At 41.5% G+C, this 27,956-nt stretch overlaps 1 protein-coding gene across 1 annotated transcript in view; it reads right to left on the bottom strand.

Annotated features, from left to right (window-relative positions):
* Positions 1-985: 985 nt before the first annotated feature.
* Positions 986-27,956, bottom strand: part of LOC124290623 (serine/threonine-protein kinase LATS1-like) — a 47,807-nt gene continuing 20,836 nt past the window's right edge. The window contains exons 3-7 of the mRNA XM_046727389.1: positions 14,736-14,850; positions 11,347-14,052; positions 3,898-4,074; positions 3,537-3,643; positions 986-3,027 (exon numbers count right to left, since the gene is read on the bottom strand). Coding sequence (XP_046583345.1) covers positions 2,602-3,027; positions 3,537-3,643; positions 3,898-4,074; positions 11,347-14,052; positions 14,736-14,850 — 3,531 coding nt within the window. The 3' untranslated portion in view covers positions 986-2,601. The remainder of the gene's footprint in view (positions 3,028-3,536; positions 3,644-3,897; positions 4,075-11,346; positions 14,053-14,735; positions 14,851-27,956) is intronic.

Raw genomic sequence — 27,956 nt, 5'->3', positions numbered from 1 at the left:
TTGATTTTGCCAACACTAATGTATTTGAAAACTGTTTGCCACCAATGGTTTTCACTTGCATTATGTAGCTTACAACTATCAGAGCTCCAGATAAGATTTAGCTCATGTGGGTACTGTACCCATTGTATTTTCTTGGAGTGGGTATTATGAATGTTGAGTGGTATTTCATTTTCCGTTACCCACTGCTTTCAAATATGTGCGTATTTCAGTCATTTTACTCACCTAAGTATTATGTCATTGAGTAAGTTTACTAAGCAGGTATGTTCTGCCTTATGTCATACCTAATCAAAACCAACTTAAATATAATGGAAATGATTTCATAAAAAATCACTCATCCTATACTGACAGTACAACACTAGTCCTATACTATCTTGATAGCAATCAATGTCTTTTTCATTACGCAAGCGATTTTTATAGATATATTCTGTACGCATTTGTTTTAAACTTTTAGCGTATCTAACATTTTAAATGCGTAATTGATACGCAACAATTATTTTTCAATGCGTAATTGGAAATTTTCTATGCATATTTTACCCGGATACGCAGCTTATCTGGGCCTCTGAACTATTACTGCTAAACTTTTTCCAAGGATGAAAAGTCATGTTTAGTCAAATGTGTGGTCTTTAACAATTATTAAAAAGTACAGATGACCGAGTCATGTGTCAGCTTATTCCAATATCACCCATACTGTAAACGCTATCAAGCCCAAATATGTCCTTTTGTCTTAGAATCAGTTTGTTTGGCATCAAACGTTACCACACACATTGATCAAGACATTTCTAATCATGAGTTCATTTTCACTTTGATTAATGTTCCATAATGTTTCATTTGACTGTTAGTGCAATGAGATTTCTAACTTCCTCTATATGAGGAAGTGTTTACAGTGAGTAATTACAATTTGTGGATCACTTGGTGTAGTGTGTAGTGTGTCCTCTCTGGCTGCCAGATCCTTCTCTCAGTGTGAACAGCTAACAACAACACTGTATTGTTTAATAACATTTTATTGAAGAATATTGCCTTTTCTTACAGATCCCTTCTTCACTGCTCTGTACAGTGTAGCCATGGCTACTCCCCATCACTTTATACAGTACTACAGCCAGGCAGACACACAGCCGGACTATGTACATATTAACATACTTGTTGGCGTGCCCTGCCCACCTCTGTACAAGCTAATAAGCACAGGCATGTAGGCAGACGACATACACAGGCTGTATGCAAATGCCGAACACAGGTGTGTAGGCTGACTGCACACACATGTAAGCAGACGTCTTACATGTGTAAGCAGACGGCATGCACATGAAGCAGACGGCATACACAGATGTGTCTACTGATGGCTTACACAACTGTGTTGGCAAATGGCATACAGAGGCTGGCCACATACACAAACACTTCGGCATGCCAGCACACACAGGCAGATATGCAGCAGATTGCATGGGCTTCTAACATTCTGTACAAAAAGAGCACTTCTGCACATTTCCAGCCTGTGCAGAGCATGATATATAATATGACGATGCTGATTATGTACATCAAGAAACTGAATTTCCTTTACAAAAACTTGAGAATCAGCAAATTTGGACGTTTGTTAAAGGAGGTCTACAAATATGATCCGCGGAAAAATCTATGGGATAAAAAAAAAACAATAACAGTTGGACGGTATGGCAAATGTTACATACAGATAATGCTTTTATCTGTCAAATTCTGAAAAAAGCATTTAATAAAAAAATATTTTAACTCTTTCAGCAATCATTTCTCATGTTGAAATATAATTTGTCCTTGCTGACAAGAGACTTGTCGCTGAAAGAGTTACAGGGTGAAGAAGGCACTCTAGGAATCTCAAGTTGTTGCAAAGGAAAGTCAAGATGGTGTTTTGAGGAGGACAGGATGAGGTGGCGACTTAGATCTAGCTGTAGTGCGATAACACAATGATGCACTCATTCTGAGCTTCACACTGCTCCCCACTCAGCCCTGCTATGTACAGTCAGACATTAGGTCCATCAAGTCACTCTCTAACAAGACCTGCATAACAAATATCACTAATAGAAGCTTAACAGTTGCCTGCCCAACAGGCAGACTCACCAGACAGGCAAGGGAAGCCACGCCCCCTAGCCTGTCAAATGGTGGACATTTCCATTTTATGGAAAGATATCACTGAACCACTCACAGCAAGACGACACACTGAACAGACTTTAACTTTTTTTTTCATTTTTTTAAATGAATATCTTCTTTGAAGTTTGCACCAAGGTAGTTCCCTCTCTGCTTGGTCGTTGCTCGACGTTGCAAGGAGTCCACAGCAGAGAGGTTAGTATACTCTGCAGGAGATGGCATTCGAAGTAGGGCGCTACTTTCATCAGAGCTGCGTCACAGACAGCAGCATCGAAAGTTGGACGTTTGTCATCATACGGGTTACAGTCTTTGTCGGGTTTGTGTCGTAGTTAGTTAAGTCCTGTTCAGTGGCTTATGTCTTTAGCGACATATTTCATATCACATTTTCTTCAGTATTCCTTGCGTCTGCTGTGAGTGGCCATGTTGAATCTCAGTCAGGCACTTGGTCAGTCTTGTTAGTTATCACAATTAGGTTAAGACGAGAAAGTTTAGCTGATGCTAAACATATACAGGAGAGTTGGACTCAGCGTCAGGATTCATGAGAGGACACGGATGTCCTCCATCATCAAAAAAACGTCTGAATGTAAACTCGAAGAACGCATGTTCTGGATGTTTTCCATTTTCATATTTTGAGTCCACTCTCTTTGCATCTTCGGAGTCACTATTCCGAAGTTTCTCGGGATCAACAGGATCGGAGTTGGAAGTGTCTGTTGCATATCTGATCGTTGGAACGAACGGTGCTGGTGACTGACGGAGGCCATCATAGTTGATATCAGAGAAGAATGGGTGTTTCTTGACTTCCATGGCCCCGTTCCGTCCAAGTCGCTCCTCAGGGCCGCAGCACAGACGCAGAATAAGGTTGCTGGCTGCGCTCGACAAATTAGATTCCGGAGGAATCTTCAATGTCTCAGCCCAGTTTATCACCTGAAACAAGTTGACATTAGTGATGAGTTTCTAGATATTCAACATTGGTGTTGTAACAATCACCTGACACATACAACACTAATGTGATTAAAATGCATTGCAAGACATCAATCTGACTGCCTAATAATTCAAACTATGAATTATTCAGAAGAAAATGTATTTTCAAACACTCTTATATTCACATTATGATGACAACAAAATAAGCTGGACAAAAACACACTCCATTGAAACACGTCAGTTGTGTTTTAACATCATCTGCAAATCTAGGAAGCAGTACTTTTTTGCCACAACTTGATTGGGAAGACATTCCTACAGTCATAAGTAATTACCAAATCAACTGTTGACACCATACAGTTAAGTTGACCAAGCTTCATATCTGAACCACCAAAATAAATGTTTATGAAGAACTGCCTGTAAGTATTCAAGGTCAAAATGCAATATATAATCACATCAAACACCTATTCACAATGCATATTTTGTGCATCGAGGAAATGTAGATGCTCTGTTACCTTATACTGCGTCTCTGCTGGCGTGGCGGCGTAGAAAGGGGGATGACCCACAAGCATTTCGAACAGGATCACCCCAACGCTCCACCAATCACAGCATGAGGTATAACCTGAAACAATACCAGTACTGAATAACAACTTTATCACATGGGCAAAGTTCCCATGGTAACCAGTATTGAATAACATCAACAAAGCTAATTTAGGTAATTGAAATATTGGACATTAATATATCACAATGATCAATACATGAGAGTCGCCTTCAAAACAGATCACGATTATTTTTTAACAAGCAGCATTTTCATGATATTTATCATGATTATTCCATAAAAAGGATATTAAATTATTGTTTGTCTCCCTTCATTACCTTGTCGAAGCAAGACCTCTGGCGCAATGTAATTTGGTGTTCCGACCAGTGAGTGAGCGAGACAACGCTGCCTTGCACGTTGCCGACGCCGTTCTAATGGTTTGAGTATTTCACACCTGCACCGCTCGTCTAGGTTACACGTTACTTCCATTGAATCCTGGCGTGCGTGAGTGCCATCTGAAACAAGGAGGGACATTGGTCAGGTATGGAGTTCGTAAGTTTATTGTTTTACGCTGCTTCATGGCAGGGGACACTAGAAATGGGTTTCACACATTGTACCCATGTGGGGAATCGGACCCGGGTCTTCGGCATGACCACCACCACGTCAGGTATGGACATCATTGAGCAGGAAATCAAACTTATACATGTATATAACTCCCACATTGAACAACTAGTTGATGACAACTGAGATTTATCAAGTGAGTTATGTACAGCAAAGTGAAGTATGGGCTTACACACATATGGATGGTTGATGTGTGATTGTGTGAGTGTGCTGAGTTTGAAGCTACTTTCCAAGTATTAGTTTCATCACATTGTGTCAGTATAAATTGGGAGGTAGCCAGAAGTCATGCATTTCTTGGACCTTACAACTTTGACGAAATCCACAAGCAAGGGTAGGTTAATGAAAACACTAGAAACTTAACTGGGGCAAACCGAGTCTCAAACCAACAATTCATGTGTTCCTGTGTGGCCAAATGACTCAACGTCGCACAGCAAATTGTAGCACATCGTGTTGAAGTGCAAATATATCTTCAGGGCCATCAAGATGTTGTAAGAATAAAATCATATCTTAATGGCTGTACATATTTACTGAACTTTATGGTGTTTCAAAAAATAAAAATAAAAAATAAAATTGATTTAATTCTACAAACAAATCAGAGTCCAGATAACATTTCTGAGTGCTTTGGTGAAAACATTTTAAATGAAAAACATGTTACACAACATCAATGGCTACTCAAATCAATCCAAGAATAAAAATAAATAACATGTGTCAAGAAAACCCTTGAAAGTTCCTGACAAGGAACTCAGGCCCAAAGATTACCAAACCACAGCAACAATGCTGTACCAAAGTATACCAATACATTTAAAAAAATATTAGAGTTATCTCCCTTTCACCACACACTATCTCAGACAAGAATACCGCATGGTTTCCAAACCTACCACGAAACATTAACCAACATAAGTTTACAGTACCTTAATCCCTAAGTATATATAGCAACGTAACAATGAACTGAGGCGTGTTTATCTTCATGAACAAGGTCAGGGTGACCTCCAACAGTTACAGCTGACCCACATAGCTCCTGTTACAGCCCTGTGACAATACTTGACCCACTGTGGACAGCTATACAGTGTAGTGCATGTAAATACCAGGCCCGCTGATGGAATGTAATACAATCAAACAGCCCATATAGTAGCGTGCATACCTCTTACCAAGCTCAGGCCTTGTGAGCCTTCTTATATAGCTAGCGTAGTTTCTTGTGTGCAATGACCTCGTACTTATCTCCTAGCATGACCGTGTACACAAATAAGTTTTTGATTGTCTCTCGATATGAATAGTTATATAAATGTGTGAAAACTGTAAGATATAAACATTTATTGTGATCACCTAAAATAAATCATCAATTGGCAACACAGATCAATTTTCCATCATTCTTGCTTTTCAATTTTTTCAATTATATTTTCCTGTTATGTTAATCGTGTTTATGGTTGCATGTGACTGCAGTTTCCACAACTCAAATGTTGAAATGTAAAGTGAGTGAGTGAGTTTAGCTTTACGCCGCACTAAGTGAAATGTAAAAAAAAATGCCAAGATCCTTCATGGTCATAAATAACACCTGTAAAATATTATTTTGGCTGTGTGGTGTAAATATTTGTTTCCATACGTTGAGTGAGTGAGTTTAGTTTAACGCCACTTTTAGCAATATTCCAGCAATATCACGGCAGGGGCAAATGGGCTTCACACTTTGTACCCATGTGGGAAATCAAACCCAGGTCTTCAGGTTGATGAGCAACTGCTTTAACCACTAGGCTACCCCACCACAGGTTGAAATACTTGTGTCAACTTCTTTGAGTGACATTTAGAAGCAGGTATGGATAGACAATATATTTCCTGCAATGGATGCGACGTTTTGGTGTAGATGCTAACAGTAACACCTTTACTAGCTTCATAACGGTGTTAGCATCTATACCAAAATGTTGTTCCTGTTTACTTGTGTCAAGTTATCGAAAATCTGAAACATCAGATTTCTCCCATTCCACATGAAATAGTTGTCATAAGCCCCCTATTTAAGCCTTAACATGCATATTGAACACTGATAGAGGAGTCACAGCCAGTGTGTGTATGCCATTCAACTCCTAAATCAAGTGCATCAGGGATGGAAATAACCCATTGCCTGACGTCAGAGTCCAGTGATTTCTTCTGTCGGGCAAGCAAGTTTGTATATATGCTGTACTGGTGTCCAGTTGACTTTCCGATGTTAATTATGTTGTTTATTTAAAAAATCAACGAGAAAATGGCCGGTATAGTGGAAAAACTATCAGAGCAAGTGATTTTACATGTGCCACTGTACCGGAGTACACTAGCAATTTTAAAGTTATTTCCACCCCTGTGCATATATTCAAACTTGTTCATGTTTCACAGTTTGATATTTTCCTTAAAAATGATCAGCTGTACTCAAACATATCAGGGTATAACAAGTATAGAGGCCCAAGTTGGATTGAATTAATAATTAGATGATGATGTGCCTAACATGGAATTTGTTTGCAAACAGTGCACGATGATCATGATGATATTGAAAGGTTTGGTGTCACGTCCTACAATGAGAAATCCCTGTTAGTGAAATAATCATAAACAACATGACATATAACACTGACAAATCCACACAGAATACAATTTTGTTCTATCAATCATGAATATAATTATAAGTCTTATGTGTAGTGATCTCCATTGCTGTCCTCTGCCACATTATTTTCCCTACAGCCTAGCCTTCCCTGTAGTGCTAAAGCCCTAAACGAAGCAAGTCTAGATTTCCCCAGGTTCTGAATCTCTGGTCTCCCTAGGGCTCCTTTTCAATTCAAATGGGCTTGTTTGTTACTATCAAAATTATATATATTCTGAGACTAAGCCTTAGTCTACCCTCTGACCTTCTACACCAGTTTAACATGAATATTCCACTCCCAAACAGAAAAGTAAACTGACTTTGGGCAAACAGTGAGGACCAAGCAGGACAAAGACATCAACATCCAACATACTGTAAACTTTCCATATTGAAATCATGACCTGACCTTCTACACATTGGAGAAATGTGACTGAAACTATCAGTGCTCAACACTGATGGTTTTGTTGTCCTCAGATATAAAAGCAGGTTATTATCATGTGACTTTGGGTTTTCATTCACATCAAAACTATAATTATTCATTATTTAAGATCAATGCTTGATTTTGGAATAGCACAAATGAAAACATTAAAATAAACAATTTCACTTCAGAAAATACATATTAACACATATAAAATACATATTAACACATATAAGCACAAGTGATGCCTGCTTTTCCTGAATGAGATTCAACACAGGTTTACAAAAGCCATATATTGCAGCAATAAATCATTAAATGTGTGTCCACATGCATTACAGCACTGACACGTTAGTAACTTCCTCAGATATTATTCATGAATATTTCCATTTCATGAACCTAGCAACCTTGACCTTGGACAAAAATCTACCCAACAACATGACCATGTACATCTAGTTTAGTCGATATCTGATGATAAAATTTCAAGTTATTTGCATAAGCTGTGACCTTGACCTTCAAATTCCGGCAATCCTTCTAAAGAGATCAGTTAAGAGAAGACACTGGTATGCAAGCTCTCTTTTTCACTAAACTGTCATTTTCACCTGATAAAGGTTAATATGGACCAAGACGCAAACATAGTAATATCGAACATATTATAAATAAAATATGCATATGCTCATCACATCAATTGTTTTTTTTTAAGGGTTCAGTGCTGACAAACAACAAAGGCCCATGACACGAGTTCACACGGCCTTCATTGAAGTCAGCTAGGAGGAAGGTGCATCTGGTTTCATACTTCTAGTTTTTCATGAACAGTGGAGATACTGTTTGCTATATTAATCACAGCGACAGCATATGTTCATGTGGGAAACAAACTGTGAATGGAGTCACGTATGTCTATTTCTGGTGTCCGCGTCTACCACAAGTCACCAATACATGAACAACCTTCACTGGACCACTAGCTGCTGCAAGTATAACTTGTCTAATCATCAAAAGGCATTGACCATCACAACATGGATACTGAGACAAACCTTGAATTGACTTGGGGTATTAATGTGACAATATATTCACCCTTATTTGGAAATGATAAAGGAGGACTTCAGATGAGACTATTTTGTCCAACACTGCAGCCTCAGAGTGGCCTGTAAATACATCAGTGTATACCAGGCCAGCTAGTGGTTGATGTTATGAACACCAGTGAATGATGATGCAAGTTCGTCCGTCCATCCATACATCCGATCCCATTTTAGTCCCACCAAATAGCAAGCAGGGGATTTTTAAATTTAAAGCATTTGGAACGAACAGGATTTACAACTGCAGATGACCAAACAAGGAAACAATTGTGTTAGGTCACTTATAAACAACAACACAAGCAACACACTTTTAAGAAAAAGATGCTGAACACGTTTAACACAACCCACTAAAAATGGAATGACAAAACTTTATACAGGAAAAGCTCCTGTAACATAACATAATTCTATTTCAACTGAAATTAAATTTGGGAATCGGTGAAAGCAATCCCAAGGACTAGCAAGCAGAGTGAGGTGTTAGTGATACCACCTAAAACATGGAGTACTTGGTGTTTCATGTCACAGTGACCACATGGAACTTCTTACTAGAGAACATTAAGTCATAACATGTAAACCATTAAGCAAATCATCACAATGCATCCTATCTACTAAACAACTGATAGAACCTAAGAATCTTCAATGATCTTTGAATGACCTTCAATGTCTGTAATGAAGGTACAATTTGAGGTCCAACAAGATATGCAAAGACAGGAAACATCTTAGCTGTCATATTAATTCATCATTTTGAAACTGAACCTGTTACCACACATCAAATATGGACCTAAAGTGACCTCTTGTCTCCACAAGGCTGTAATGACATTTACAAGGAGTAATAATGTCAAATATCCCCCACCCAACACTAGTTGTTTGTGTTCAGGGCCTGGTGGCAGGGTGTGTTAAATGCTATTATTACTACATTGTTGGACATTGTGTCCTGACTTTCCTTCAGTGAGCAACAGTAGAACAATGGAGAACTATGCAAGTACTCTTCTCCAACATACAACATCCAGTGAGGACAATGCTGGATTGTGTGTTTTGACAATACTGTCATCACTGGAATTCACATTGTAAATTTCAACTGACACCACGTCAAATCCATGATTGGTACAAAGACAGTCTTACAACACAACAGGTATATCAATAAGTATTTTCATGACAACACAACATTATAACTCTAGCTAGCCACCTTAAAACCCTTCAGAAATTAATGGGACACTCTACCTAGCTGGAACATAAAGGAATAAATAAATGCACCACATGTGTGTGTGTGAGTGAGTGAGACATACTCAACAAAAGACGTTAAGGACCACCTATTATTTCATATTACTATTGTACTGTATCAGTCATACCACGAGTATGGCAGTAGTGGTTTGACAGGATTGGCGGTTCCTTGGGAGGTTAAGAATCCCCTGCCATGGCATGACACAATAGCTGTGAAAGGAATCTGTCAGTCCCTAACCTCTTTTGAGTCGTATATCTGGTGAAATTCAGAATGTCCACAACAACAAACATATTTTTCTTAATATTTGTATGATAGGTTTCTTTAGACTGACTGACTGAGTTTGGTTTTACGCCGCTTTTAGCAATATTCCAGCAACATCACGGCGGGGGACACCAGAAATGGGCTTCACACATTGTACCCATGTGGGGGGTTTCTTTAGAAGTTGGGTTATGACAAAGTTACAATTGTATGGATTACAAGCTTGATAATGGTATAAGGATCTATATCTATCTGTGATATACAGATCAAAGAAGTTGTAATCCATACAATTGCTAGTCATTATATACATTGTTATGAGTAACATTTCTGTCAAATGCACCTGCTTCAGTACACTGATGTTACTATTTTGTTGTTCATTGCCCCACACAGCTCAATTGCGCAGATCGATGCTCATGCTGTTGATCACTGGATTGTCTGGTCTTACTAGATTATTTACAGACCGCCGCCATATAGCTGCAATACCGCTGAGAGCAACCACACTTGGCAACGTTGTAGTTACATCACGGCTGTAATTGATGGGGTCAGGGCCAGCCAGCCCAGTGATTGATAGCATGAGCAACGATTGATACAACTGGGATAAATAACCACACTTGGCAATATTCCAGTTAGATCACAGCTGTCTGTAATTAATGGAGTCTCTGTCAGCCATCCTCAGTGATTGATGAGTGAGGGAGTATAGATTTACACCGCTGTTAGCAATATTCCAGCAATATCACAGCAGGGGACACCAGATATGGGCTTCACACATTGTGGGGATCGAACTTGGGTCTTCAGCGTGATGAGCGAACGCTTTAACCACTTACACACCCACACACACACACACACCGATTGATACAACTGGGATAAAATGGCATGCATTAACCAAGTCAGCGAGGATAAACAGGTCTTGTTCGTAACCTCATATGACAAGGATGCAGTTCTCAAAGGTCCAGTCATAGTTGTTGAGTGTGACCCTCTCAGATGAGTACCAGAAATGATGATTTAACTAATTTCTTTAACCACTTAATGAATGCAAAACCTGCATCTATATATGTCTGAGCATGCCACTGTTTCCACTAAGTAGCACTGAAATACCATAATTTGTACCTGATGTGGAGACTTGTGGGTGAAAATACACTTTGAGTGAGTGAGTGAGTGAGTACCATAACTTGTTTGATATCACAAGGATCACTACTGATATTTACTGTGGGAATAACCATTACCCGGTGTGAAGACTTGTGGTTGAAAATACACTTGGAGTGAGTGAGTAAGTGAGTGAGTGAGTTGGTTTTAATGCCCCTTTGAACAGTATTCCAGTTAAAGCAAGGCACGGCACCATAATGTGGAAGGAAGCCAGAAGTGATGCAGCTATGAGAAGTTTACATCTCTGGTGAAACCCACAAGCAAGAATTTGGTGCTGATGAACCTAGAAACATAATTGGGGCAACCCAGGAATCAAACCCATGAGGATAGCTGGCAGTTATATCCAAGGGACACAACTCTGCACTACTAACTTAATCACCTGAGATGACTGGGTCATTGATGATCAATACACACTAAACAACATGTTCTGAAAGAGCAAACTCACCAAAAGAGAACACTCACCTTTTTGATAGTATTTGGAATTGTGGGTCCATCGAAATCCGGTACATAAACCAAAATCAGTCAATTTGATATGCCCCTCTTTATCAATTAGGATGTTGTCTGGTTTGATGTCTCTATGAATAAATCCCATTTTGTGAACACTTTCTATTGCCAATACTAACTCAGCAATATAGAACCTTGCCAGAGGTTCGTCTAAAATCTCAAACTTAATGAGCAGTCCCATTAAGTCTCCTCCTGGAACATAATCCATCACAAAGTACAGGTGATCCCGATCTTGGAATGAGTAATACAGTTTAACTACCCATTCATTGTCAGCCTCCGCTAAAATATCACGTTCAGCTTTCACATGAGCAACCTGGTTCCGTTTTAACACATCACTCTTTCGTAACGTCTTCATTGCATAAAGTGTTGCTACGTCCTTCTTTCGCACTAACGCAACCTCCCCAAACGCCCCAACACCAAGTGTTTTGATCTTTTCAAACATGCACTTGTCCATCTTGGCTCTTTTTAACCGAATGTAGTTGGATTCTTTTTGGGTGAGCATCCTCCTCATTTGGCGAGCGGCCTCCTCTGACAACCCGACTTTGGTCATCTCATTCTCAAGCTGCATCCGTCGATGAAGACGCTGCTGATATGACTTCAGTACGTTCTCTACATGTTGTTCCATGAAGAATTTAAATGCCTGAGGCGAATAATTCCGCACTTTAGTGTCACTTCTTAAACGGTCACGTTCTCGATAATCTGGTCGCCTCTCTGGAATAGGAGACATGCATCTGTGTTTTTCCTGTGATATACTAGTACTGGTATCTGAGGAAATGGTTTCAGTGTCTGTTTCATCATTTTGTTCTGATGTATGGTGACAACTTGAGCAGTCTGATGTGGGCGTGGCAGGTGCCGGGGGAGGGTACCGTGAGATGCCCACTGGCGTCGTCTGTGACGATATTGCGGAGAAGTGATGACCCTGGGACATGAACTGCCCTGGAGGTTGAGGCTGTGAGGAGGGGGACATACTTGGCACTGGCTGAAACTGGGAAGACATATGTGGAGGAAGAGGGGGTGGTCTTGACCCCATGTGTGCCTGGAATTGACTGCTAGGGGGTGGGGGTGGTGGAGGTTTTGCATGTGGCGTTAGAGGAATGCGTGGCGGAATGGGAGGCTGACTTTGTGGTAAATGTGCGTGCGACGGATACCACGCTGGGTAGGGTGGAGGTGGCTTATCGGGAACATCAGAGTTTGTTGAAGGAGTAGAAGTAGTCGATAACACAGAAGGAGACTGGTTGGTTGTCCTCGACACAGGAGAATCTGAACGTGGAGTAGAAGGAGTGTCAGAAGCTGACCGAGAGTAAAATTCATAATTATGTCCGAAATTAGGTATCTGAACACTTTGACAGTGGTTGGGAGCGTACGGATGCTGTTGCTGCTGTTGACTCTTGTTGTTTGCAATTTGAATCTTAATTGTTGGTCTGTGCTGTTGCTGTTGATGTTGCTGTTGATGTTGCTGCTGAAGGTGTGCCACCTGGTCAGGAATATAATGCCCTCCATTTTGAGGGTTTCGTGTGATTTGAATTTCCACATTGCGAGTGTTCTTGCTCTGTGGCAGAGGTGGTGGTTGAGCAGACTGGTGTGCGTTGATCTGAGCTTGAACAGATGATATGTAGGACCCCCCTGACGAGCTGGTGGGCTGACTGGGGGGAGACATGGGACCTGTGGCCGTTTGTGGCTGCGGTTTTGTCACCTTCTCACTTTTCACTGATTGCATAATAATTGGTGCATGTCGTTGATCAAATGCACGCATGGCGGCCGATACTGGTGGTGCAGCCACCTTCTTGGGGAAGTGAATCTGCACATTGTCACCTGTCATTTGTGACGTTCCATTCTTGACAGTTATCTGAGTTTCATTCACTGAATAGTCTGGAATATGGGAAGAGGAGGACGAGGAAGTAGGGTTGCCCTGAATATGCACTACCGTGGAGCGGGATGGCTGGGGCTGGGAATAGGGCGGTCGCGGATGGCCAGGGGAAAAGTTTATAGTTAACCTTGTGTTCCCATTGCTACCATTCGCCCCATTCTGCGATATTGTTAAACCTTTGAATTGCTGGGTCACTGAGGCACTTTGCGGCACAGTCTGTGGCTGTCCATTATGCATTATTACTGGAGGTCTGCCAGACGGCACCGGACTCATGCCGCCCTGCGGCGTCACTGGCCCATTGTTGATTTGACTTGATTGTTGGGGGTGAATATACTGCCCTGTGCGGTACATTGTTTGTTGATGCTGATGCTGCTGTTGTTGCTGCTGTTGCTGTTGTTGTCTGCTTACACTACCCCCTTCTCTACCCATGATTTTAATCATCTCCTTCACATGGCCCTGGGTGATGACAACTTGTTGGTTTCCTGACTGACCAGAGCTGAGCACAGAGGAGGGATGTCCAATACTGCCCCCTGAGTCAGACTGCGGTTGTGGCCCAGGGGGTGGGGGTGTCTGTCCACGGGGTGGGGTATGTGACACAATTGGCATACGTGGCGGCAGTGGGGGTGGGGGTGGGGTTTGATGACCGTTCATCATCGTGGTCTGTTGGCGTGATGATTCCTGGTACTGGCGGCCGAGGCTAGAGAGACTTGGGCTGTCCGACCGGACACTTCCTGTGTCTGATGCTGCAGGGCTACTGGAGAAACTGGGTTTCCGATGTACTTTGTACCCACTATAACCTGTAGAAACAAAGAACACATTGTAGCAACATCACATGAAGCAGGGGGTACAATATAACATTTATTACAACCGGGAATATACACTAAAGTACATGTATTAATCAATAAACTCAGCTACTTTCTTGAAGATAAAGAACAAAGAATGGAAACCGGATTTACACCAGTATTTTTATACAGCAAAGCAATGATTGATATTTTCATCATGGTTATCTCAATAATATTTCCATGTATCTGAAGTCTAAAGTCTAATGTCTAAAGTCTTCTAAATAAATACAAAATTCTGTCTGTAAAGTCTTCCAAAGTGGCAACTGCTAATTTGAAATACATTCAACTGAAACACTAAATTGAATATTGTATTTCAAATTTCAATGTTCATCACTGTTTTTCATTGCATAACATGACTGGTTCTAATGAACTATAACACAGTTGTGCATAGATAATGACTGACTGACTGACTGACTGAGTTTAGTTTTACGCCGCTTTTAGCAATATTCCAGCAATATCACGGCGGGGGACACCAGAAATGGGCTTAACACATTGTGCCCATGTGGGGAATCGAACCCGGGCCTTCGGCGTGACGAGCCAACGCTTTAACCACTAGGCTACCCCACGGCCCCCATAGATAATGAAGTCCATGTGGGTAAAGCTTCCTTCACAGGACACTTAACAGTAGTGTAGTTTACCTTTGGTGATTCCATTTTTGCCCTCCTTCTGCTGACACAGCAGTTTGTGGATGCTCTCGATTGCCAGCTCAACACTGCGGTTGTTACACATCTTGAGCCCCTTACTGGCAATATCCTGCAACAAAAATAAAAATTTAATATCTGATTTCACTCTCATTCAATTCTCTCTTTCTCCAAATACAGTAGATATGTATGAAATTTATAAACAAAAAATACACATAATACTTTAAAAGTAGCTTACAACAATTAGTTTCTAACTCCAAAAAAATCATCCTGACAATTATATTCTCCCAAATTTTATTTTGCTACAGACAAAAGATATACCATACATATGAAATGAAAACCCCATAAAACAGAACCTACTACTGACAAATATCAGGACAAAAATACGAGCACAAAATATACTGTCATTGTAAAAAATACTATTTGCAACGACATAATTTTCCCATGTAAAAACCTGTCCCATTAAAATGGTCCACACCCAGTATCTGGTACTTGAGCCCTTCACTGTATCTACTACTAGGCCTGATTCAGGCAGGGTGACACAGCACGCAGTGACACATGTCTATGTGAATGTGACTACATGAAGGAGCCTGAGAAAAACTGACAGTAAAATGATTTACACCATTCCCTGTATTGCATCCATTCATTTCTGGTATTGACACGAGAGATAAAGGCAGTATGTAGACATAAATATTGACTGAGTCAGTCCGGGCAGATGTAACTAGCTACGACCTGTGGTACAAACCAGAACAGACATGAGGTACGGTGGGTGGGTGACAGTGACTCACTCTCTCTCTTTACAACTGTTGAATTTTCTCTCCTTTGTTTACAAACCCTAAATACTCAAGAACCACAATCCCAACCCTTCAATACTCAAGAACCACAATCCCAACCCTTAAATACCCTTCAAGAACCACAATCCAAACCCTTAAATACTCAAGAACCACAATCCCAAACCCTTAAATACTCAAGAACCACAATCCCAACTCTTAAATACCCATCAAGAACCACAATCCAAATCCTTAAATACCCTTCAAGAACCACAATCCAAACCCTTAAATACTCCTCAAGAACCACAATCCCAACCCTTAAATACTCCTCAAGAACCACAATCCCAACTCTTAAATACCCTCAAGAACCACAATCCAAACCCTTAAATACTCCTCAAGAACTAAGAACCACAATCCCAACTCTTAAATACCCTTCAAGAACCACAATCCAAACCCTTAAATACTCCTCAAGAACCACAATCCAAACCCTTAAATACTCAAGAACCACAATCCAAACCCTTAAATACTCCTCAAGAACCACAATCCCAACCCTTAAATACTCAAGAACCACAATCCCAACCCTTAAATACTCAAGAACCACAATCCCAACCCTTAAATACTCCTCAAGAACCACAATCCCAACTCTTAAATACTCAAGAACCACAATCCCAACTCTTAAATACTCAAGAACCACAATCCCAACCCTTAAATACTCCTCAAGAACCACAATCCAAACCCTTAAATACTCAAAATACCCATCAAGAACCACAATCCCAACTCTTAAATACCCATCAAGAACCACAATCCCAACTCTTAAATACTCTCAAGAACCATCATCCAGAACCACAATCCACAACTCTTAAAAATACTCAAGAAACCACAATCCAAACTCCTCAAATAATCCTCAAAAACCAAATACTAATCCCAACCCTTTAAATACTCCTCAAGAACCACAATCCAAACCCTTAAATACTCAAGAACCACAATCCCAACCCTTAAATACTCTCAAGAACCACAATCCCAACTCTTGAATACCCATCAAGAACCACAATCCCAACCCTTAAATACTCAAGAACCACAATCCAACCCTGAATACCCTCAAGAACAATACTCCAAACCCTTAAATACTCAAGAACCACAATCCAAACCCAAGAAAAAACTCAAGAACCAAATCCAAACCCTTAAAATACTCCTCAAGAACCACAATCCAAACCCTTAAATACACCTCAAAAACCACAATCCAAACCCTTAAATGCACCTCAAAGAACCACAATCCAAACCCTTAAATACTCAAGAACCACAATCCAAACCCTTAAATACTCAAGAACCACAATCCCAACCCTTAAATACTCAAGAACCACAATCCCAACTCTTAAATACCCATCAAGAACCACAATCCAAACCCTTAAATACTCAAGAACCACAATCCAAACCCTTAAATACTCAAGAACCACAATCCCAACCCTTAAATACCCATCAAGAACCATAATCCCAACCCTTAAATACCCCTCAATAATCACAATCCCAATGCCTAAAGAACCACCAGCTCAACACTTTAATTAATAACCAAACTCAATCTATGTTTAAGTCATGTAAATAGCAGGCAGGTAAGCAGACATGGTGGCAGACTTCGAATGTCTGGTAGGGGGTGTCTGTAGGAACTATCTGTAGTAATGTTACAGTGCGGTATACCAGCAGGTGCTTTGCACCATGACTACAATCAACGGGTCCAATATAGTAGAAGTAGCATTGTGCATGTGTGATCATAAAGAGCTGTAACAAGTCTACATTGAGAATATCTGATCATAAAGAGCTGTAGCAAGTCTACTTTGAGAATGTCTGATCATAAGGAGCTGTAGCAAGTCTACATTGAGAATGTCTGATCATAAAGAGCTTTAGCAAGTCTACATTGAGAATGTCTGATCATAAAGGAGCTGCAGCAAGTCTACATTGAGAATGTCTGATCATAAGGAGCTGTAGCAAGTCTACATTGAGAATGTCTGATCATAAGGAGCTGCAGCAAGTCTACATTGAGAATGTCTGATCATAAGGAGCTGCAGCAAGTCTACATTGAGAATGTCTGATCATAAAGAGCTGCAGCAAGTCTACATTGAGAATGTATGATCATAGGGAGCTGCAGCAAGTCTACATAGAGAATGTCTGATCATAAGGAGCTGCAGCAAGTCTACATTGAGAATGTCTGATCATAAAGAGCTCTAGCAAGTCTACATTGAGAATGTCTGATCATAAAGAGTTCTTTCAAGTCTACATTGAGAATGTCTGATCATAAAGAGCCTTAGCAAGTCTACATTGAGAATGTCTGATCATAAAGAGTTCTTGCAAGTCTACATAGAGAATGTCTGATCATAAAGAGCTCTAGCAAGTCTACATTGAGAATGTCTGATCATAAAGAGTTTTTTCAAGTCTACATTGAGAATGTCTGATCATAAAGAGCTGCAGCAAGTCTACATTGAGAATGTCTGATCATAAAGAGCTCTAGCAAGTCTACATTGAGAATGTCTGATCATAAAGAGTTCTTGCAAGTCTACATTGAGAATGTCTGATCATAAGGAGCTGCAGCAAGTCTACATTGAGAATGTCTGATCATAAAGAGTTCTAAAGAGCCTTAGCAAGTCTACATTGAGAATGTCTGATCATAAAGAGCTCAGCAAGTCTACATTGAGAATGTCTGATCATAAAGAGCTGTAGCAAGTCTACATTGAGAATGTCTGATCATAAAGAGCCTTAGCAAGTCTACATTGAGAATGTCTGATCATAAAGAGTTCTTGCAAGTCAACATTGAGAATGTCTGATCATAAAGAGCCTTAGCAAGTCTACATTGAGAATGTCTGATCATAAAGAGCTCTAGCAAGTCAACATTGAGAATGTCTGATCATAGAGAGCCTTAGCAAGTCTACATTGAGAATGTCTGATCAAAAAGGGCTCTAGCAAGTCAACATTGAGAATGTCTGATCATAAAGAGCCATAGCAAGTCTACATTGAGAATGTCTGATCATAAAGAGTTCTTGCAAGTCTACATTGAGAATGTCTGATCATAAAGAGTTGTAGTCAGTCTACATTGTGTATGTCTGATCACAAATAGCAGTAGCAAGTACATTGTATATATCCAAGGGTAGATGGTAGCAAGTCTACATGGTGCAGGTCTCTAGGTAAAGTGACTCATCGTGAAGAAGTGTGCGACTTCCACCAGTGTATGTAAAAGTCAACACAGCCCAAATAGCTGCAGCTCCTGGCTGTTATACAATCTCTCCCATGATGCACTTGTGTCAATATGACATTTCCTCTACTCTCTCACCATTACACGCTTATCATTCAATTAAGGCAAAAATAAAATCCAGGCTATCTAGCCCCATTCATACACAAAATGGCCAAAAATTGAGTCATGTCACATCGACATTCCATTAAACTTATACCAGGCCTAAATTCAGAAACCATAAACTGTCTTGTTGGGAGAACTTTGGCTTTGAGATGCCACTTTTGAAAAAGACATCTATAACTTTAAACATGACAAAATACAAGTCCCTTGCTAACTGTTCCCAGACATTTGAAGACTGCATTTTCGGCCCAAACAAGTATTTATGGTAGTATTTTCATTACATTTTAGTCTACATTTATGGACAAGCATAAGCTGATGTTACCAGGCAAGAAGAAATTTTACTAGATTTTGGATACAAACTATTTGCAAACTGTCATTTGTTTGATTTCACTGACACCACAAGCATAGTTCACTAGAAAACAATTTCAACATCCAACCATACTGTATCTTCTGGGCAAATAAACAATCTCTTCTAGCATACAAGCAGTACAACTCAAGGAAACATTCTGAAGCAATGTCATAATGTGGTTACATCGGCAGGTGCGTGTGGGTATATCAGTAGGTGCTTGTGGGTACATTGGTGGTGCTTGTGGGTATATTGGGTGCTTGTGCTTGGGTGGTGCTATGGGTATTTGCTGGTGCTGTGCTCGGCAGGTGCTTGTGGGTACATTGGTGGTGCTTCTGGGTATATTGGCGGCATATTGGTGCTTGTGGATATATTGGTGGTGCATGTGGGCATTGGTGGTGCTAGTGGGTATATTGCTGGTGCTTGTGGATACATTGGTGGTGCTAGTGGGTACATTGTATATACATTGGTGGTGCTTGTGGTACTTGGTGGTGGTGCATTGGTTGTGGGTACATTGGTGGTGCTTGTGGATACATTGGTGGTGCTTGTGGGTATATTGGTGGTGCTAGTGGGTATATTGGTGGTGCTTGTGGGTATATTGGTGGTGCTAGTGGGTATATTGGTGGTGCTTGTGGGTACATTGGTGGTGCTTGTGGGTACATTGGTGGTGCTAGTGGGTATATTGGTGGTGCTAGTGGGTACATTGGTGGTGCTTGTGGGTATATTGGTGGTGCTTGTGGGTATATTGGTGGTGCTTGTGGGTATATTGGTGGTGCTGGTGGGGGTACATTGGTGGTGCTTGTGGATTACATTGGTGGTGCTTGTGGGTGGGCATTGGTGGTGCTAATGGGTATATTGGTGGTGCTTGTGGGTACATTGGGTGGTGCTTGTGGGTATGGGTATTGGTGGTGCTAGTGGGTATATTGCATGGTGCTGGTGGTGCTTGGTGGGTATATTACATTGGTGGTGCTTGTGGGTACATTGGTGGTGCTTGTGGAGTACATTGGTGGTGCTAGTGGGTACATTGGTGGGTGCTATGCATTGTGGGTACATTGGTGGTGCTAGTACATTGGTGGTGCTAGTGGGTATATTGGTGGTGCTTGTGGGTATATTGGTGGTGCTAGTGGGTACATTGGTGGTGCTAGTGGGTACATATTGGTGGTGCTAGTGGAATATATTTGTGGTGCTAGTGGGTATATTGGTGGTGCTTGTGGATACATTGGGTGGTGCTTGTGGGTATATTGGTGGTGCTTGTGGGTATATTGGTGGTGCTTGTGGATACATTGGTGGTGCTTGTGGGTACATTGGTGGTGCTTGTGGGTATATTGGTGGTGCTAGTGGGTATATTGGTGGTGCTTGTGGGTACATTGGTGGTGCTTGTGGGTACTTGTGGTGCTACATTGGTGGTGCTTGTGGGTACATTGGTGGTGCTTGTGGGTACATTAGTGGTGCTTGTGGGTATATGGGGTATTGGTGGTGCTGGTGCTAGTGGATATATTGGTGGTGCTTGTGGGTACATTGGTGGTGGTGCTTACAGTGGATATATTGGTGGTGCTTAATGGGTACATTGGTGGTGCTTGTGTGGGTACATTAATTGGTGCTAGTGGGTACATTGGTGGTGCTTGTGGGTACATTGGTGGTGCTTGTGGGTATATTGGTGGTGCTTGTGGATATATTGGTGGTGCTTGTGGGTATATTGGTGGTGCTAGTGGGTATATTGGTGGTGCTTGTGGGTACATTGGTGGTGCTAGTGGGTACATTGGTGGTGCTAGTGGGTATATTGGTGGTGCTAGTGGGTACATTGGTGGTGCTTGTGGGTACATTGGGTGGTGCTAGTGGGTATATTGAAGGTGCTTGTGTATATTGGTGGTGCTAGTGGGTATATTGGTGGTACTATTGGTGCTGCTAGTGGGTATATTGGTGGTGCTTGTGGGTACATTGGTGGTGCTTGTGGGTATATTGGTGGTGCTTGTGGGTATATTGGTGGTGCTTGTGGGTATATTGGTGGTGCTTGTGGGTATATTGGTGGTGCTTGTGGGTATATTGGTGGTGCTTGTGGGTACATAGGTGGTGCTTGTGGGTATATTGGTGGTGCTGATGTGGGTATATTGGTGGTGCTGGGGTGTGGGTATATTGGCAGGCTAGCAGGTGCTTGTGGGCTTGTATCATTGGGTGCTTCACATTGGTGGTGCTACAATAATGGTGGTGCTAGTGCTTGGGGTACATTGGTGGTGCTAGTGGGTTTATCGGTACAGGTGGCAGGTGCTTGTGGGTATATCAGCAGGTGCTAGTGGGTATATTGGTGGTGCTTGTGGATACATTGGTGGTGCTTGTGGGTATATTGGTGGTGCTTGTGGGTATATTGGTGGTGCTAGTGGGTTTATCGGCAGGTGGCAGGTGCTTGTGGGTATATCAGCAGGTGCTTGTGGGTACATTGATGGCTCTAGTGGGTATATCGGCAGGTGCTTATGGGTATATTGGTGGTGCTTATGGGTACATTGGTGGTGCTTGTGGGTATATTGACAGGTGCTTGTTTCATGTCTACAATCAATATGCCAGATTCAGTAGAAATACCACATCCAATGCAGCAAAGACCTGAAAGTGATGCCTATTTTCTGTCATTTAACTAGACGTAAAAACCATTTTAAGTTTACAACTGACCAGGTGATACTGTGAGAAATTGACTGTCCTGTCCTAGTGCATGGATGGACTAAAACATGTGATTCATTCCCATCTTTTTGATTAAGTGAAGTGCTCTCACATCTTCTATGGAGAGAGTATGGTCCAAATGTCAACGCTAGCAAATTCAAGTAATAAAATTCCAGGGACTAGGCAACATACTGTCTGGAATCAAACCTAGATCTGTCACATTTACAGTGAACAGTTCACCCACTAGGCCGCCCTGGCTCCACCCACTACTGCTTGTGAATCTGATAGTGTCATTACACAAGACAGTTTTGAGTTCCTATACGAAACTCACAATATGAAAGTGAAACTTAAGTCTTGTTTGAAGTTACAATAGGTTCTTTTTGTTCATAACAAATTTCAGGGAAGATGAAAAAGTAAATAAACACAACAGTATTTGTCTCCAAAATAGCTTACCATAAATGACAAGGTTACATACCTTTTTGTACATCTTTGTTATTATCAAAGTAACAAGAGTCTAGCACTAGAGAAGCCAGCACTGGAACTGGTCCCCGGCAGCTTACGCTTGTCGTGCAACGTGACTATATGGCCTGAGTGAACATCACCATACAGACCTTGGAGTGTGTTCATAATATCAGTGACAGGTTCGCCTGCTTCACATGGGATTATTTACAGAATGCCATAACATTTATGGAATATTTCTCAGAGTAGCACTAACACAAAATCAAAGTCAAAAATGATCAAGAAAGCGAGAGAGTGAATGAGTGAGGAAGTTTGCTCTTATAACCAGCAAGAGGACTGGAATCTGCACAGTGTGTATTTGTGTTTGAAAGTATGAGCATAACTAACTCTGAAGAACAAATAACCTTTTGTGGGTGTAATCCTAATGTTGGCATAATCCTACTCAGCTGGGTCATCGCTTAGTGACATTTTGCTGGAATAGCGAGTGAGTGAATTCACTTCTACGCCGCGCTCAGCAATATTCCAGCTGTATTTGCTGGTATAATCCCAATCAGCAGGGTCACGGCTCAGTGACCTCATCACCCCTACTCAGCTGCCACTCTGACCACCTAATACCCGCTTTCCAATAAGCCCTGTGACTTACTCGTCCCAAGCAGGGACATAGCTGAGAAATACTGACTGAGTTTGGTTTCACGCTGCTTTTAGCAATATTCCAGCAACATCACGGCGGGGGACACCAGAAATGGGCTTCACACATTGTGCCCATGTGGGGATTCAAACCCGGGTCTTCGGTGTGACGAGCCAACACTTTAACCATTAGGCTACCCCACCGCCCCAGCTGAGAAATACAGCACAAGGAATCCAACCATGACTACCACATCAGGGACACCTGAAACTCAACCACATGTTCTGTCAGAAAAGGCCTAAAAACCTGACGAATTGTGTATCAACATACCCTGATCAAAGACTGCTTTCAAAGGTTGAGGCTAGATCAACCAGAGCTACGACAGAGCTGAAACATCCCTCAGTGTTGCAAAAAACAACAGTATTCACTCATGTTAGTGTCCATCAACATGGGTCATAACCTGCTTTTCCTTTCACTGACTTGAGTGACTACGACAGAGCTGAAACATCACTCAGTGTAGCAAAACAACATTCACTCATGTTAGTGTCCATCAACATGGATCAAAAACTGCTTTTCCTTTCACTGACTAGAGCTATGACAAGAGCTGAAACATCACTCAGTGTAGCAAAACAACATTCACTCATGTTAGTGTCCATCAACATGGGTCATAACCTGCTTTTCCTGATGCTGACTTCATCATCTGCAACCATTACAGAATATTGGTCAGTGGAGCAAAATCACTCACGTCACAGTTCGACCATCAAACACTGGTCTTCTTGCTGCCTGCTTTATGTTCCACACACCCCACAGAGCTGAACTACAGCTGAGTGTGCAGCAAAACAACATTCACTCAATCAACAGAACACGATTTTCACAAGTGTAAGAAAAACTTAAGACTGTTCTATTTGAGAGACAGAAGCACGTTCATGGCTTCATGTAAAAGATACTTCATGAGCAAGATCTCTCATGAAGGGAAGTGCCAAGTACAAATTCCATCGGATACATATAATAAACAAATGACGTGTACGTCACAAGAATGTGCGCGCGACATGACACAAGGATCTGGAATTTGGTGGTAAATACACACCACATATATAGTCACTGTACGCCAACCATCATCATTATCGTGATTAAGTGTCATACGATTCGATCAAGCAGATCACAATAGATGTGAATATAGTTAACATTCTGATGACAGCACCTTAAATAGAGTAAGTTACTGACTAATGGACGAGTTTTTGCATGGAATGACAATAATTCACTTATGACTGATCAATCTGAGCTGAGTGAACACCCACACATTTACCGCCATCAATAGACCAGCTACAGTGCGGGACTGTTGGGAACATTACAAATACCACCACAGTACAGGGCTGACACATCGATTTCACAACAAATCTTCTCACATTACTAACTCTGCAATCAATGTTCTAAACTACATCGCCATGATCAATGGTATAGTCAATCATAAAAGGCCAGTGTTGTCTGTCATAAACATATGAAAACAGTAGTGCAGAAAATGAAATAACCAATCGAAACAGTCCTTAAATTCAAATAGTGCACCAAAATATGACAAGAACCCTGCACCTCCTCTCTGTCCTTGTTCCTCTATCAGTTGCTAAAACAGGACAGAATTCAAACCTTAAGCAAGTTGTATAATATTCTTTCTTACGGTCAAAGTTGACAATATAGTCGGTCACTCGTAACTGGCAAAAGCTTCACTCTGTCATATATGTATGGATCAGTTAACCGACAATAATGACCCATAAAGATGACAGTGGGGCTGTTGATCAGTACATGGAGACTGGCATTCATTGTCTTTAGTGTTAGAAGCTCATAAATCCCCCTGGAAGAGTCACCACTAACAGCACTAACTGACACCAGGCTTGCGCACTTTGGCTGTCACATCATGTTCAGCTCAACCCATTCAAACAAACATTGTTTGTCTATCTTGTATAGTGATGTGTATCAGTCGAGTAGTTAATAATTAACAGGGCAGTGTCTTAGTCTCATGTAGGCCACAATGACTAGCCCAAGACCATGTAGACTTGGGCTCTGCTCCATAAAGTGATTGTATGACAGGTAAAAGTGTCAGTCAAGTAAAGAGTTCTGATTATCCTGGAGTTACCAAACACTTTGAGGAACATAACCCAGGACTGACCACTTAAAGTTGTCATTTAGAACTTCCAGCCAAGGTGTTTACGGGCCCAAGTCTCAGGAAAAAAAATACATGAAAATGGAATTAAAAATGTCTCCAAGTTCAGAATCCTAGACACATATCTGTAGAAGTGAAAAAGCTTCACAAAATGCTTATATGAAAGACATTTTATCATTTCAAAGGACAAAGAATTTGTTCAAGTGACACCACCTCACTCAGTAACAAGGGCCAACTACTCTAATCTCCTTGAGTAGGATTCATGCTTCAGTCTGTAATCTATCGTACAGGTCTAGGAATACATGTCAAATGTGTTTCTATGTAGTACAGGTAATCAGCAATCACAAACACAAAAATGAATATACAACATAACATATTAGTCAGCTGTCTGAGAAAGCAGGTTCTAATGACTTGAATCAAATCTGTTGGAACTGCCAATTTACTACAGTGTACTTTAACATACAAAGATAACATAAACAGGGCCAATTACCTTGATAAACAAGCACCATTTGATTGTACATGACATCTGAACCAATGTCCACCTGTCTGGACTTGTCACATACCAATCATCACTGATAGCAAACCAAGCATATCATCACACCTGAGCTGTCTATCTTACACAAGCAATCAACAATATTACCTGTGAACACTCGAGGGATAACATCAATATACTCCCTGTGCACAGCAACTCTCCCAGGGGAGGGATAACATCAATATTCCCTGTACACACCAATAAATGCTGGTATGGCAGCACTGACTGACACTGAGTTTCCCAGGAGGGATAACATCAATATACTTTTAGCAATATTCCAGCAATATCAATATACTGGGGGACAGCAACTCTGGGGGATAACATCAATGTGCCCATGTGGGGGGATAATCAAACCCTGTACCTTTGGCATGAGGAGCCAATATACTCCCTTTAACCACTCTCCCAGGCTACTCCACCGTTACACACCAATAAATGCATGGCAGCAAGTCAACAGGCTTCAGTGAGGCAATACACAGAGTTTCTGAGGCGATGTACAGGGTTTATGGTAATTCATAGAAGACTGAATGCAATACAGTTTCTTAAGACAATTTAGAGGTTAATAATGAAGCATACGATTTTATGGACAACAATTCCTTTGTTACATAGAGCCAGGTTTTGGTGTAGATTCTTACACTGTTATCAACCTAAAAGTCTTCACTGGCTCATCAAGTTCTTGAATGCTGATCTAACAATTTATTCAGCGGTTTTGTGATGTTATCACTTGACATGATGCTCTTTCTACATATAGTTGTATTTTTTATAGATCTATTGTAATAAATGGAATATTCATCAGCAAACAAGCTGCCGATGTAGTGTGCAACCTGTCATCTGTGGAATTAAGCTGGGATGGGAATGTAGAGTATGTACGAGGCAGAACATGTGGCATGTAGGCCAGGTCATTCAGTAAGGGTGCGCTACTTCAGGCTGCATCACCGGCTCTCCATACACATCCTGTACTAATGTCACATTTTTACCTGCATTTTTATCCATGCTATTGTTGAACTTAAGGAACATTATGAATATAATATATTTTAAAATAAACAATCTGTCAACAGCAATAAATAAAAAATTTGACTCATGGGAATGTGGAACACTTTGTGAACTAATGGCACCTGCACAGAGGCCGAAGTCTCCCAAGGACACCTCTCCATCATGGAGGTAGGTGTGAACTAATGGCACCTGCACAGAGGCCGAAGTCTCCCAAGGACACCTCTCCATCACGGAGGTAGGTGTAAACTAATGGCACCTGCACAGAGGCCGAAGGCTCCCAAGGACACCTCTCCATCATGGAGGTAGGTGTGAACAGGCACCTGCACAGAAGCCGGCTCCAAGGACACCTCCATCACCCAGGTGAGAGTGGACTAATGGCACATGCAGTGTGGACTGGATACCAAGGACACACTCCATCATGGAGGTAGTGTGGACTCCCAAGGACACCTGACCACCTAGGACAGAGTGTAGACTGGACACCTGACCACTAATCTGAGAGTTTGGACTAGACACCTGACCACTAATATGAGTGTGGACTGGACACCTGACCACCTAGACGAGTGTAGACTGGACACCTGACCACTAATGAGTGTGGACTAGACACCTGATCACTAATGAGTGTGGACTGGACACCTGACCACCTAGACGAGTGTAGACTGGACACCTGACCACTAATATGAGTGTGGACTAGACACCTGACCACTAATATGAGTGTGGACTGGACACCTGACCACCTAGACAAGTGTGGACTGGACACCTGACCACCTAGACGAGTGTGGACTTGACACCTGACCACTAATATGAGTGTGGACTGGACACCTGACCACCTAGATGAGTGTAGACTTGACACCTGACCACTAATACGAGTTTGGACTGGACACCTGACCACTAATACGAGTTTGGACTGGACACCTGACCACCTAGACGAGTTTGGACTGGACACCCGATCACCAATACGAGTTTGGACTGGACACCTGATCACCGATATGAGTGTGCACTGGGCACCTGTCCAACTATATGAGAGTGGACTAGACACCTCACCACCAATACTGTGAATGTGGACTGGACACCTCTCGACCCAGACAGGTACATGTGGGATAGCCACCAACATCAGACTGTAATGACGTAGGATGGGAAGGGAGGGAGGAAGAAAACAGCTCATACTAGGTCAAGTCCAGTAGGCCAACAGCTGTCGTGATGGGAAACCTACTGTGACAGCAAGCCATGACTAGCGGAAGACAAAGTGAAGGGACTCTAAAGGTAAGCTGACAGGTGGCGGATGCTCCACCAACCCTCCCACAAAGCTGCAATGAGGGACAACAACGGTACCCACTAACAATTTCGTAACAAAGACA

Source organism: Haliotis rubra, unplaced genomic scaffold (assembly GCF_003918875.1).
Source record: "Haliotis rubra isolate DU_JTF1 unplaced genomic scaffold, ASM391887v1 Scf47, whole genome shotgun sequence".
NCBI lineage: Eukaryota > Metazoa > Mollusca > Gastropoda > Lepetellida > Haliotidae > Haliotis > Haliotis rubra.
The sequence above is the reverse complement of the archived record's forward strand: the minus strand, read 5'-3'. Positions and strand labels throughout refer to the sequence as shown.